The following is a 13,864-nucleotide window of genomic DNA, read 5'->3' as shown; positions in this document are numbered from 1 at the left end:
ATTGACCACAAGTTCTCAATGGGATTAAGGTCTGGGGAGTTTCCTGGCCATGGACCCAAAATATCGATGTTTTGTTCCCTGAGCCACTTAGTTATGGCAAGGTGCTCCATCATGCTGGAAAAGGCATTGTTCGTCACCAAACTGTTCCTGGATGGTTGGGAGAAGTTGCTCTCGGAGGATGTGTTGGTACCATTCTTTATTCATGGCTGTGTTCTTAGGCAAAATTGTGAGTGAGCCCACTCGCTTGGCTGAGAAGCAACCCCACACATGAATGGTCTCATGATGCTTTACTGTTGGCATGACACAGGACTGATGGTAGTGATCACCTTGTCTTCTCCAGGCAAGCTTTTTTTCCGGATGCCCCAAACAATCGGAAAGGGGATTCATCAGAGAAAATGACTTTACCCCAGTCCTCAGCAGTCCAATCCCTGTACCTTTTGCAGAATATCAGTCTGTCCCTGATGTTTTTCCTGGAGAGAACTGGCTTCTTTGCTGCCCTTCTTGACACCAGGCCATCCTCCAAAAGTCTTCGCCTCTCTGTGCGTGCAGATGCACTCACAGCTACCTGCTGCCATTCCTGAGCAAGCTCTGTACTGGTGGTGCCCCGATCCCACAGCTGAATCAACTTTAGAAGACGGTCCTGGCGCTTGCTGAACTTTCTTGGGTGCCCTGAAGCCTTCTTCACAACAATTGAACCGCTCTCCTTAAAGTTCTTGATGATCCGATAAATGGCTGATTTAGGTGCAATCTTACTGGCAGCAATATCCTTGCCTGTGAAGCCCTTTTTGTGCAAAGCAATGATGACGGCACGTGTTTCCTTGCAGGTAACCATGGTTGACAGAGGAAGAACAATGATTCCAAGCACCACCGTCATTTTGAAGCTTTCAGTCTGTTATTCAAACTCAATCAGCATGACAGAGTGATCTCCAGCCTTGTCTTCGTCAACACTCACACCTGTGTTAACGAGAGAATCACTGACATGATGTCAGCTGGTCCTTTTGTGGCAGGGATGAAATGCAGTGGAAATGTTTTTGGGGGATTCAGTTCATTTGCATGGCAAAGAGGGACTTTGCAATTAATTGCAATTCATCTGATCACTCTGCATAACATTCTGGAGTATATGAAAATTGCCATCATATAAACTGAGGCAGCAGACTTTGTGAAAATTAATATTTGTTTCATTCTCAACTTTTGGCCACGACTGTATATAGCCTCATTATTGTTATGTAATTTTATTGTTTTATTTTAATTTTGACTTTAGTTTATTTAGTAAATATTTTCTTAACTCTATTTATTGAACTGCATTGTTGGTTAAGGGCTTGTATTTCACGGTAATGTCCCAGGTCTACACCTATTGTATTCGGCACATGTGACAAATACAATTTGATTTAAAGATTTTTTGGGGATGTTTTTTTCTGAACAACCTTGGCCTTGGCTTTTACTGCCGTCCTCAGTCCCAGAGTGTGTTTAACTCTGAACAGTGTCTCCTCCCACCCAGCAGAACCCTCCATGACAAACAGAAATGGCTCTTTAGGAAGACTAATGCCTCGATTTTAGATTAATTTGGTATTGGCATTAACCTCTGCTGGCTACATAAAGTAGGTTAAAAAGAACTGCAGTCAGCTGGGAGTTGAGAGGCCCAGAGGAGGATGCGGCGGATCGTGTTTTAAAAGCCAATGCCACTTTAATGTAACAGAGTGCTGTTCAGAGCACCGTAATTAGAGATCAGTAAAACTGACAGGGTTGGCTGCCTTATTCTCAGTGGAACAGATCGCTTCTCATAATGTCCCAGTAAATGTCTTCTGTTCAGGGTTTGGACAACTCCTGTTCATGTTTTGGATGCTATGCTAACTCCTGACCAGTTTCCTGTTGTTTATCTTCACTGTGCCGTGCCTGGTTGACCGCCGCACCCCCTGTCTCTGTGGCAGCCTTATTTATAGCCCTGTACCCGGCCGAGAGGCAGACTGAGTCCTCTGCAGAGCTCATGCTGCCTTAATGGTATTTTCTTACACCGGGTTTTGCTCTCTCTTCCTTCACTTTAATGGCCCGTGTGGAAAGAGGCCAATACATCGAGGTGACGTGCAAGATTGACAGGGCAGCGCAGAGGTGTGCATATGTGAGTGTGCATGCATGCGCCCGTGTGCGGTCTGTGTCCTGGGGACAGATGGATATATACCATAAAGAAGCAGCGTATCAATGTTTTATCTTTCAAAGTGCTTTTGGCCTTTGATTTCATTCAAAGGACTTTGTACGTCTGATTCCACTTTGGTGGCCCAGGCTAGCTAGGTGTGTAACAGTCGGTGGTGCACCAAGAACAGGCAGCTGTGTTTGGCTTCCAACACTTGGTGTCGTATACAGTTATTTCCATTTGCCCCATAGAGTGGACAGGGAGGGCAAGCAGTCAGCACAGTCTGGTCTGTTCCAGAGCTAGAAGAATAATGGCGTTCCTGGTAGAAATTAGAGGTCAATCGGTCATTCTGTTTGAACTGCTCGAATCCTCTCAAATGTTTATCTTATCTGACAAACATACCACATACAGTTGAAGTCGGAAGTTTACATACACCTCAGCCAAATACATTTAAACTCAGTTTTTCGCAATTCCTGACATTTAATCCTAGTAAACATTCCCTGTTTTAGGATCACCACTATTTTAAGAATGTGAAATCTCAGAATAATAGTAGAGAATGATTTATTTCAGCCTTTATTTCTTTCATCACATTCCCAGCGGGTCAGAAGTTTACATCACTCAATTAGTATTTGGTATCATTGCCTTTCAATTGTTTAACTTGGATCAAATGTTTCGGGTAGCCTTCCACAAGCTTCCCACAATAAGTTGGGTGAATTTTGGCCCATTCCTCCTGACAGAGCTGGTGTAACTGAGTCAGGTTTGTAGGCCTCCTTGCTCGCACACACATTTTTTCAGTTCTGCCCACAAATTTTCTATGGGATTGAGGTCAGGGCTTTGATGGCCTCCAATATCTTGACTTTATGGCCTTAACCTCTCTAGGGTACGTGAAATGGTAGGGTCCCACCTCATCAACAGCCAGTGAAACTGCAGGGCGCCAAATTCAAACAGAAATCTCATAATTAAAATTTCTCAAACATACATGTATCTTATACCATTTTAAAAGGTAATCTTGTTGTTAATCCCACAAGTGTCCGATTTCAGATAGGCTTTACAGCGAAAGCACCACAACCGATTATGTTAGGTCACCGCAAAATCACAGACAAACACAGTCATTTTCCCAGCCAAAGACAGGAGTCACAAAAAGCAGAAATAGAGATAAATTAATCACTAACCTTTGATGATCTTCACCAGATGACACTCATAGGACTTAATGTTACACAATACATATATGTTTTGTTCGATAAAGTTCATATTTATATCGAAAAACCTCAGTTTACATTGGCGCCATGTTCAGAAATGCCTCCAAAATATCCAGAGAAATTGCAGAGAGCCACGTCAAATAACATAAATACTCATCATAAACTTTGATGAAAGATACATGTTTTACATAGAATTAAAGATACACTTGTTCTTAATGCAACCGCTGTCAGATTTAAAAAGCTTTACGGCAAAAGCACAATATTCAATCATCTGAGAACAGCGTTCAGCCACAAAAGGAAGCCATACAGTTACCCGCCAAATTGTGCAGTCAACAAAACTCATAAAAAGCATTATAAATCTTCACTTACCTTTGCTGATCTTCGTCGGAATGCACTCCCAGGACTCCCACTTCCACAAGAAATGTTAGTTTTGTTCGGTAATGTCCATCCTTTATGTCCAAATAGCTATTTCTGTTAGCGTGTTTGGTAAACAAATCCAAAGTCAGGAAGCTCGTTCACTAAAAGCAGACGAAATGTCAAAAAGTTCCGTAACAGTCAGTAGAAACATGTCAAGCGATGTATTGAATCAATCTTTAGAATGTTTTTAACATATCTTCAGTAACGTTCCAACCGGAGAATTACATTGACTTCAGAAGTGCGATGGAACAGAGCTCCCTCTCATGTGAACGAGCATGGTCAGGTCATGATAGACCTTACTCAATCCCCTCTCATTCGGCCCCCCTTCACAGTAGAGGCATCAGACAAGGTTCTACAGACTGTTGACATCTAGTGGAAGCCATGGGAAGTGCAAACTCATTCATATCCCGCTGTGTATTCAATAGGGTCTTGGTTGAAAATAGACCAACCTCAGAATTCCCACTTCCTGTTTGGATTTTTTCTTAGGTTTTTTCCTGCCATATGAGTTCTGTTATACTCACAGACATCATTCAAACAGTTTTAGAAACTTCAGTGTTTTCTATCCAATACGAATAATAATATGCATATATTAGCAACTGGGACTGAGGAGCAGGCAGTTTACTATGGGCACCTCTGTGCACCTTTCATCCAAGCTACTCAATACTGCCCCTGCAGCCATAAGAAGTTAACTGTATTCCCGCACGCCCACTGTCTGACAGCTACTGACGATAAAGCGCTCGTTATGAAAGCAGGCCGTTCCCACCGTGATTTCAGTTTTCCTATCTTTTGTTCTCTACAGCAGCAGCTTGTAATCACCACTGCTTATTCCTCTGGGACTCAGCATCATAATGAGCTGTTCCTGTCTTCTGGTTTTTAAACAGGAACCATATATGTTTAATCCCTCTTGGGAAACGTCTGGCTGCTCTGATGCAATGTGGAGAAACATGCGACAGACACAAAATGGAGCGAATCACACTGTAGTGTTTATGTGCTACATAGCTTCTCAAATCCCTTTTTTATTACGGCTGTTTATATCCGTGGAGAAAGCCATTTGGAGGCTGTCCAGCCAGCCTGTCTCTGGGCCTTGTCTGTAGCCTGTAGCCTTGGGTAGAGAGGGTCATTGTCGGTAGTGGCAGTGACGCTATCCCTGACAAAAAAAAAAAAAAAATCTCATCGCAGCTGAGCCTCCCTCTGTACACACACACACACACACACACACACACACACACACACACACACACACACACACACACACACACACACACACACACACACACACACACACACGGGTGGGATAATGCCAGATAAAGTAGTAGATGAATAACCCCCACTAATATTCTCATTCAGTGTTACATAACAGGTACTTCTATATGCGTGTATGCCATGGCTGGCTGAACATTGAATGGGTCTAGGTCTGAGGCTGCTGCTGCGGCCGTGGTTACGCTATGAAGGGAAGGCTGATTAAATTTAGCCAGCAACTCCCAGAGCTGACTAGAGCCGAGGGCAGCGTGGGTTAATGGATTTGCAGACATTCAGGAATGTAAATTGGAGGAGATATAATCCCCGATCCTCTCGGATTCACTCCGCTGCATCGGCCTATAAAACAATGTTATTGAAAAAGCCCCAGTCGGCGCTCTTTCATCCCCCCTCTCCACCTATCTTGTTCCTGATGAGGCACATGGTGAAGTATGAGGGGTACGAGAGGGCAGGTCTCTCCACACACTGTCTCTGTCTATGACGGGGAATTCGGCCAGGGATTTGGCCCTCTGCTTCCGCTGGAACAGCTTGAGAAGAGGAAGCTCATACTCTTGACTCTCTGGGGTCAGATTTTTTTATACACAACTTGGAACTGCTTTTCCGACCAACTTTAGAGATTCCTGAGGGTCTGTAGCCTATAAGTGAGGACCATGAGAAGTGCTCTTTTTCGGTAACATGGATGTTAATCAGATGATTATAAATGTGTTCTTTTTTTTCAGTTAACGCCCTTGATTGGTCGTTTAAACTCCTCATTGTTTTTTATTTTAAGTCAACCATTTTGGTTGTAATTACGCCTGTCTAGTTAAAATTCCAATCATAATAGACTGTTAGACTGCCTTCATTATAATTTGCCTGTGGTTCTGAGGCACATGAAAAGGCCCATAATTGAGGATAGGGAGGAGGGAGGGGAACAGGCCTGGAGCAGGGAGGAGGGAGGCCTAGGTTATATTTCTCAGTCTCTGGGAGCTGACAGACAGAGTCTCTGCGCCAGAGAGGCTGTTAAACCCAGCACCACCCTTCTCCCTCTGTCTGAGAACCAGCCACTGAAGATATAACCTAGCCATAGACCAGACGCCAGTGACCAGAGGAGCCAGCCCAACAGGCTTCCTCCTTTGGACTCTCTGGGGGTTACTGAACAAGAAATGGGAGCAACAGGCTTATTTTGGGCCCTTGGGAAAGGTTATAGGATAACATTGTCCAGTCTCATCCTCCCCTATTTCTCTCTCACTTCCCCAGAAAAAGATCCCTCGTCCACCCATCGGACAAGAGACCTATCCGTGTGCCCCCTGGGTCTGCTAGCTATTGACCCTGTGACCCCAGAGAAGGCAGTAATTGCAGCCATGTTGTTAATGAAGCAGGTCATTTGGAGCTGATTGGGAGTTTGTTGACTCTAAGTCACCCTGACCTCTGTCACTGGGAGAAAGGACTTTTTTTTTAAAGAGCTGGAGAACTGGTACAGATGTGCTATGTACCACACTCCCATACAGTCAATCAATCAAATGTATTTCTTAAGCCCTTTTTAGATCAGCAGATGTCACAAAGTGCTTATACTGAACCCAGCTAGGCCAGTCCTCTACAGGTCTTAGCGAGACTGAACCCAGCACCTCAAACCTAGTCCAGACGTGGCTTCTTCTCACGTTACACATTGTGCTCTACTCCTAAACCGTATTGAATGACCCCTAACCCTAATAACAATGGACTGGCGTCTCTGCTCTGTCTACATACAGAGCTAGTCAAAGTATCACGTTTGGCCACGCTGCCATTTTAGTCCTGTCGTGACGAAGCTGTATTGTGGGTACTGACTATGTTGTGTAGGCTTACTAACTGTATTCTGATGTGCATGTGATTCAGAAGGCTCCGATATCACTGTCATTCATTACTGCATTCAAAGTAGCCCTAACCCCATTGGCTCCCCTGTTGTCTGCCATACAGCAGGATGCTTAATTCAAAACGAGTCGCTGGTTAATGATGCTTAGCTTAAAGCTCACTTTGCTGCACTACACTACAACCAGGTTATATAATGATAATGATTGTATAGATTGGCATACATTTTAATTTGATAATGACGTTTTGGTTTGATGTCTGGCTAATTCTAGCTTCCCCATATCTCATTTCAGGTTACTCCTCCTGGCCAAATGAAGGTTGGTTACGTTTATGCATTTCTTTTTAAAGTACTTATGATCTAGACAGTAAATGTTAATAATACACAATGATGTATTTCCCACTCTGTCATTAGGAATGAGCATTTTTACATTAATAATACACTACAACATAAACCTGTGATACATGAGATGAAAATGGAATGTAATGCAATGTAATGATTCACAACATTAGGCCTAGTCAAAGCTCGTTTGAGACCATTACAACGCTTTAAACCCATAAACCACAACGTCATTACACTAGCCATGATAACAATGGAGAATGAGGTGATGCAGACAAACCATCGCTTTCTTTTCCCTCTGCTGTCTCTAATGGCCACGAGACCAGACTCTAGTCCTACCCAGTGGTTCCATCCTAACACAATGGATGGTGACCTCCGTCAGCTGGCCATGGAACAGCTTGCTCTATTTACTTTAGGGCAGGGTTCCCAAACTGGTGGCCCATGGGCTAAATTCGGGCCACGGGTGATTTTATTTATATGTTTTCTGAGCAACGTTTTTTGTTAGACATGAAAGACTGTAAAACACCAGCAAATCAGCTCCAATTGATTTTAATTTAGGAAATCTGTTACAAACTATTCCCACGCATAATATAGATATACATTGAGTATACGAAGCATGAAGATCTCTCCATGACATAGACTGACCAGGTCAAAGCTATGATTCCTTGTTTATGTCACTTGTTAAATCCACTTCAATCAGTGTAGATGAAGGGGAGGAGACCAGTTAAAGAAGGATGGTTAAGCTTTGAGACATGGATTGTGGATGTGTGCCATTCAGAGGGTGAATGGGCAAGACAAAAGATTGAAGTGCCTTTGAACAGGGTATGGTAGTAGGTGCCAGGTGCACCGTTTGGTGTCAAGAACTGCAATGCTGCTGAGATTTTCACTCAACAGTTTCCCGTGTGTATCAAGAATGGTCCCCACCACCCAAAGGACATCCAGCCAATTTGACACAACTGTGGGAAGCATCGGAGTTAGTTACTTTTAGACACCATGAGATTTAAAATCACCAGTTTTGCTTTTGACATTTTCTTGGATGCTGTGATTTTACAGTATTGGTGTTTACCAGCACGGTGCACTCTCAGACGGCTGCAGGAGTTCTCTCTCTCCTCTCCTCACATAACTGCTCGGTAGGTTCTCATTGGTTTTAACACGCTCTCACTCTCGCTCTGTCTCTCTCTCTCTACCCCCCCCCCCCCCCCCCCCCCCACAGGTTCGTCAGCGTTGCCCAGTAACATGGCGTACTTTGGGAGCTCTCAGGATGAAGATGAGCTGGATGATGATGATGAAGAGGAATACGAGGATGTGAAGCCAGACATCAGTGTGGCGTCTACTTCCTGTCAATCCACGCCCAGGAAGGGCAAACCCCCAGGGAAACATGCCGTCAACGGCCACGGTACGACAATGTCCTCTTACCTACCTAACCCCGACAGTAAGAAACTGTCCTCTCTCTCCTTTTCACCAACCTAACCCCGAACTGCCCTGACCAATCACAACACAGACATTTAACACTCACCAATCACGGTTGAGGGCTGAAGTGGAACGGGTGGAATGGACCTAATACGTACAAGAGACCCACATGTTTAGAGCTGTCTGCAGCCGAGCATGGCTGAGTTAGTCTCCACACTCTCTCTCCCTCTCTGAGGGAGCATTCCATCTTTCCACTCCAATTAACACTAGGAGTGAACAGAGGTAACAAGGTGTTTATGCATTCAGCTCACAGCTAGCCAGGGAGGAGGGGAACAGGGACGGAAAACACCCCACAGTCCCGCCTCTTACATGCACACACTGTACACTGCCCAGACGTGGAGCGATGGACAGCTTAACAGGAACGTTGGAAAATCTCTCGAGGGAAAGTGTGTGTGATTCTAAGGGGAGCTTGTCTTAATGAAACGCGTCATGTTAAAACAGAACAATATGCCAGTGGTGGTGAAAGCTACAAGCAGGCAAAGCCACACAATAACTATCTACATGTTATCAGTGGCATATGCTTGTAGTTGCTCGTCAACTTTCAGTGGTTATCATAGAAAAACACACAGTGCTGTGTCCCAGACGCTGTAGTCCTCCCTGTGACAACATATCCTCCAGGCCAGGCAATCCCCATGGAAACAAGGCCAGTGTTTTAGTTCTCCCTCTAGACTTAGACAGGGGTTTAGAAAGTGAGCACTTTAACATAGTAGCGTGGCCAACGCAATATTTACCAAATTAGCCTGTCCTATGGCAGCACACTCGCTCCCAGTACAGTGTTAGGCCTGGACCGCAAGTACTGTAGAAGCCTGTCTCCAAGTACAGTGTTAGGCCTGGACCGTAAGTACCGTAGAAGCCTGTCTCCAAGTACAGTGTTAGGCCAGGACCGTAAGTACCGTAGAAGCCTGTCTCCCAGTACACTGTTAGGCCTGGACCGTAAGTACCGTAGAAGCCTGTCTCCCAGTACAGTATTAGACCGGCCCGTACAGTACACTATAAGGCCGTGTGTCAGATGTGACACTTTCAAATGCAGCATGGGTAGGACTCCAGTAGTTTATATTAGCTGCAAGGCACAGAGAAAGAGAGAGTGAGAAACCACAGAGCTCTGCTTTCATTACCCTGCACCTCACTAACCCCAGCCATGTTTACATTTCTAGATTAAACACCTTTTATTGAGTTGAGTTTTCTGGTAGCTTTTCAAAACGCCAGCCTTTCAGCAAGTGACTTTGGCAGATGGATTGGCGGGGGGGGGACCATGTCATTTTATAAACGTCAGCGCCGGTTGATATTAAAACACTGTAAAAATAAAGTGAACCTCATAAAATATAAAGCGAGAACTATTGAATATGTGTTAATTGAATGGTTCAGACAGTTAATATCAGTGTTTTTGCACTAGTCTGGGGTTAGCAGGGCTGTAGTCTGGTGCTTGACCAACATAATGTTCCCCACTAGTGACTGTACAAGACTGGAGAAAATATTTCATTGACATTATAAATTCTTGTTGAGGTTTTAATATACAGTGCTTTCAGAAACAAACTCACACCCCTTGACTTGTGTTCCAGCCTGAACTTAAAATGGATTAAATTGAGATTTTTTGGTTGGTCACTGGACTATACACAGTACACCATAATGTCAAAGTGTAATTCTGTTTTTCAAAATTTTTACAACTGAAAAGCTGAAATTTCTTCAGTCAATAAGTATTCAACCCCTTTGTTATGGCAATCCTCAATAAGTTCAGGAGTAAAAATGTGCTTATTAACAAGTGACATAATAAGTTGCATCGACTCACTCTGTGTGCAATAACTACCTCATCTCTCTACAAACTCAGCGGCCTTGTTATTTAGAATGTCCGCCCCGAGATTGGAAGATTGGGAGTTCGATCCTTGGCCGAGTCATACCAAAGACTGTAAAAATGGGACCTGATGCGTTTCTGCTTGACACTCTGCATTAAGGAGATTGATTGGGGGTAAGGCCCTGCGATAGACTAGCATCCTGTCCAGGGGGTGTATACTTGTATACTGAACAAAAATATAAATGCAACATGTAAAATGTTGGTCTCATGTTTCATGAGCTGAAATGAAAGAGCCCATAAATGTTTCATAGGAACACAAAGCTTATTTTTCTCAAATGGTGTGCACAAATGTTAACATCCCTGTTAGTGAGTGTTTTATAACTTGTCAAGATAATCCATCCACCTGACAGGTGTGACATATCAAGAAGCTGATTAAACAACATGATCATTACACAGATGCACCTTGTGCTGGGGACAGTAAAAGGCCTCTCTAAAATGTGCAGCTTTGTGTCACAACACAATGGGGGGTGTATTTATGTCTGTAATAAAGCCCTTTTGTTGGTAAAAACTCATTCTGATTGGCTGGGCCTGGCTCCCCACTGGGTGGGCCTAACACTGGGAGATGAATTCACCTTTCAGCAGGACAAAACCTAAAACACAAGGCCAAATCTACACTGTAATTGCTTACCAAGAAGACCGTGAATGTTCCTGGGTGGCTGAGTTACTGTTTTGAATTAAATCTGCCTGAAAATCTATGGTAAGACTTGAAAATGGTTATCTAGCAATGATCCACAACCAATTTGACAGAGCTTGAAGAATGTCGAAAAGAATAATGGTCAAATGTTGCACAATCCAGGTTTGGAAAGCTCTTAGAGACTTACCCAGAAAGACTCACAGTTGTATTCACTGCCAAAGGTGCTTCTACAAAGTATTGACTCAGGGGTGTGAATACTTATGTAAATTATATTTCTTTATTTCATTTTCAATAAATGTGCAAATAATTCTAAACATGTTTTCACTTTTTCATTATGGGGTATTGTGTGTAGATGGGTTAGAAAAAATATATATGTTTAATCCATTTTAAGTTCAGGCTGTAACACCGCAGCATCCTTCTACACAGACCTGAGATCATCTTTTCTCTACTTTTGGTCCAGTGTTCAACCTTCTAAACTGATCTAAGATCATCTTTTCTCTCCTGTTTGTTCAGTGTTGAATGGCCACAGCAAGTCGCCCCGGGACAGCCCCAAGCCCAGAGGGAAGGAGTGGGTGCAGGTGAGGGAGCGCAGTGAGAGGGCCGAGGCCCGGAGGGAGCAGGCCCTCAGCCAGCCAGAGGCCACAGCCAGGGGCCACACCTTACCCAGAGGCCACACTACCAATGGACTGCCTCACAGGAGGGCTGCAGAGGAGCCCCGCAAGCAGGTACTGCATCTATACCTGAACAGTATGCTTGGTTTGGCTAATATGTAACTCTATAACGGTCATAAAGATGGCTGACCAGCATGCTTCAGTAACCACCAGGCGAGAGCAGACATTATCATTAGACGAGCAGTAATGTGTGACGACGATGAACGATGACATATTATTAATACAGTAACGTAACAGCAGCATGCTCAGTGTGAAATCCCTGAGCTCCTTTCCTCTCCTGCCTTTGAAACACAATCATTACACAGACTCAGTCTGCTACTATATTTACTACTGGAGCTGGGCTGTGAAAGCTGCCTTCCTGTCCAAGAAGGAGCTCTGCTAAGGAGGAGGGGATGACGGGAGGAGGGAGAGTACCTTTGGCCCAGTTTAAAATACACATTGTGGTTCTGACAGTTACATGAGCTAATCAGAGGGGAGCACTGGGGGCTTTGCCTCTCGTCAGAGAGAGCAGCATCATGACCGGCAGCTCGGCTCCCCCAGACGTCCGGTACACCGGAGCCGGGCCACGCTGTCTCATGTTGATGCCGGGCCTGTCAGTTTTAAGTGCCGCCAACTGACTAATTAAGGAACAATGAATCTCAATGAGCAGGGCAGAGCCAAGACAAACTACGCTGAAGTGATTGGCCTTTGTTCTAGCCCTCTGCCCTCTCTGCTTTCTGTCTCGGTCTCTCGCTCTCTCTGTCTGTCTCTCTGTGTGTGTGCTCATGTGTTATACTGGCAGATTCACCGTCCTTGGCAACAGAGCTCCAATCATTTTGAGGCATTCACATTTTTAGTCTTCTGATATTAACTGTGAGAGTGCAGCAGCAGGCCGATATCCAATCCCCTGGCCGATAGCAACGTGATCATGATCCCTAGTCTGTGGAAGGGAATCAGCCATAGTTCAAATGATTATCATACAAGAACCCAATGGCCCTGTTATACAGCATTTAGTTAGCGCAAGCCAGACTAATGATATTCTGTGAAATCTGAACTGAGGGATGTTATTTGGTCAGGAAAATTGAGCTGCTGCTCCTGTCTCCTGTTGACCTTTGTCTCGGTTTAAAAGTCATTATGCTGAAGACTATTCATGTAGACAGACCTCGAAGACCATCTTTTCAGCCATCACATTGATGTGCTTGTTTTTATGTACTTTTGAGTGCTACATTGTTTGTGTTTTTTTTGATAAGTGTGTCTGTTTCTCTATGCGCTGGTAGAGTTACGGTTACTCTTCCTGATCCAGTCTTTTCAAATTGGTTGCTGAGCTCTAGATCTCTTCCTATGGGCTGCTGAGCTGCAGTGGATCCAGTCTGTTCCTATGAGCAGCTGATTTGCTGTAGGTCCGTTCTCTTCCTATGGGCCGCTGAGCTGCAGATGTTCCGTGTTAATCTTCCTGCCATCCTGCAGATGGACTATAGCAACACATGTCATCCTGAGCCATCCCCCGCCACCCCCCTCCTCTCTTTCCACTCACATGCGACCAAAATCCACTTCAGAGAGTTGGCTGTGGTTCTGTTCTCTCTTGCTCCCTCACTCTTTCTCCCTCTCCCTCGCTTACTCTGTCTGTTTCCTGTAATGATTTTAATTTATTTCTCACCAGTCCTTCGGTGCCTTCTACAGGGGCCTTCACCTTCTCTACATGGGCCTTCACCTTCTCCACAGGGCTGGGATGTAGCTCGTCTTCTCTCTCTCGCTCCTCTCTGTCTCAGACCAGACTATTACAGAGCAAAGGCCGCTGCTCACATGCACGCCAACCCTTGAGAGAGAGTTGTACAGCAGAGTAGAGCCAGTGAGCACTCTAGTGGTGAAACTAAAGTAGACAACCACCACCCAGCCTGCTGTGCCTTTGTCAGCATATCTGTTCGATCACAGCTGGCCCACTGGCTCTCTGTTTCTATTCTTTTGGTCGTGAAGGTAAAATGGATGAGTTTGACCCTTAAAACCTCTCTGGGATATGTAGAACGCTAGCGTCCCAACTGGCCAACATCCAGTGAAAATGCAGAGCGCCAAATTCAAATAAATTACTATAAAAATGTAAC

At 44.5% G+C, this 13,864-nt stretch overlaps 1 protein-coding gene across 2 annotated transcripts in view; it reads left to right on the top strand.

The window, feature by feature from the left end:
• LOC120026981 (protein Jumonji-like) overlaps positions 1 to 13,864 on the top strand; it is a 95,262-nt gene that overhangs the window by 62,050 nt on the left and 19,348 nt on the right. The window contains exons 5-7 of one of the 2 annotated variants that reach the window (XM_038971803.1): positions 7,119 to 7,142; positions 8,376 to 8,558; positions 11,629 to 11,840. In XM_038971803.1, coding sequence (XP_038827731.1) covers positions 7,119 to 7,142; positions 8,376 to 8,558; positions 11,629 to 11,840 — 419 coding nt within the window. The remainder of the gene's footprint in view (positions 1 to 7,118; positions 7,143 to 8,375; positions 8,559 to 11,628; positions 11,841 to 13,864) is intronic. The other variant, XM_038971804.1, reaches the window with a different exon arrangement.

This window comes from Salvelinus namaycush, chromosome 32 (assembly GCF_016432855.1).
Source record: "Salvelinus namaycush isolate Seneca chromosome 32, SaNama_1.0, whole genome shotgun sequence".
NCBI lineage: Eukaryota > Metazoa > Chordata > Actinopteri > Salmoniformes > Salmonidae > Salvelinus > Salvelinus namaycush.
This window is presented reverse-complemented; position numbering and strand designations above follow the sequence as displayed.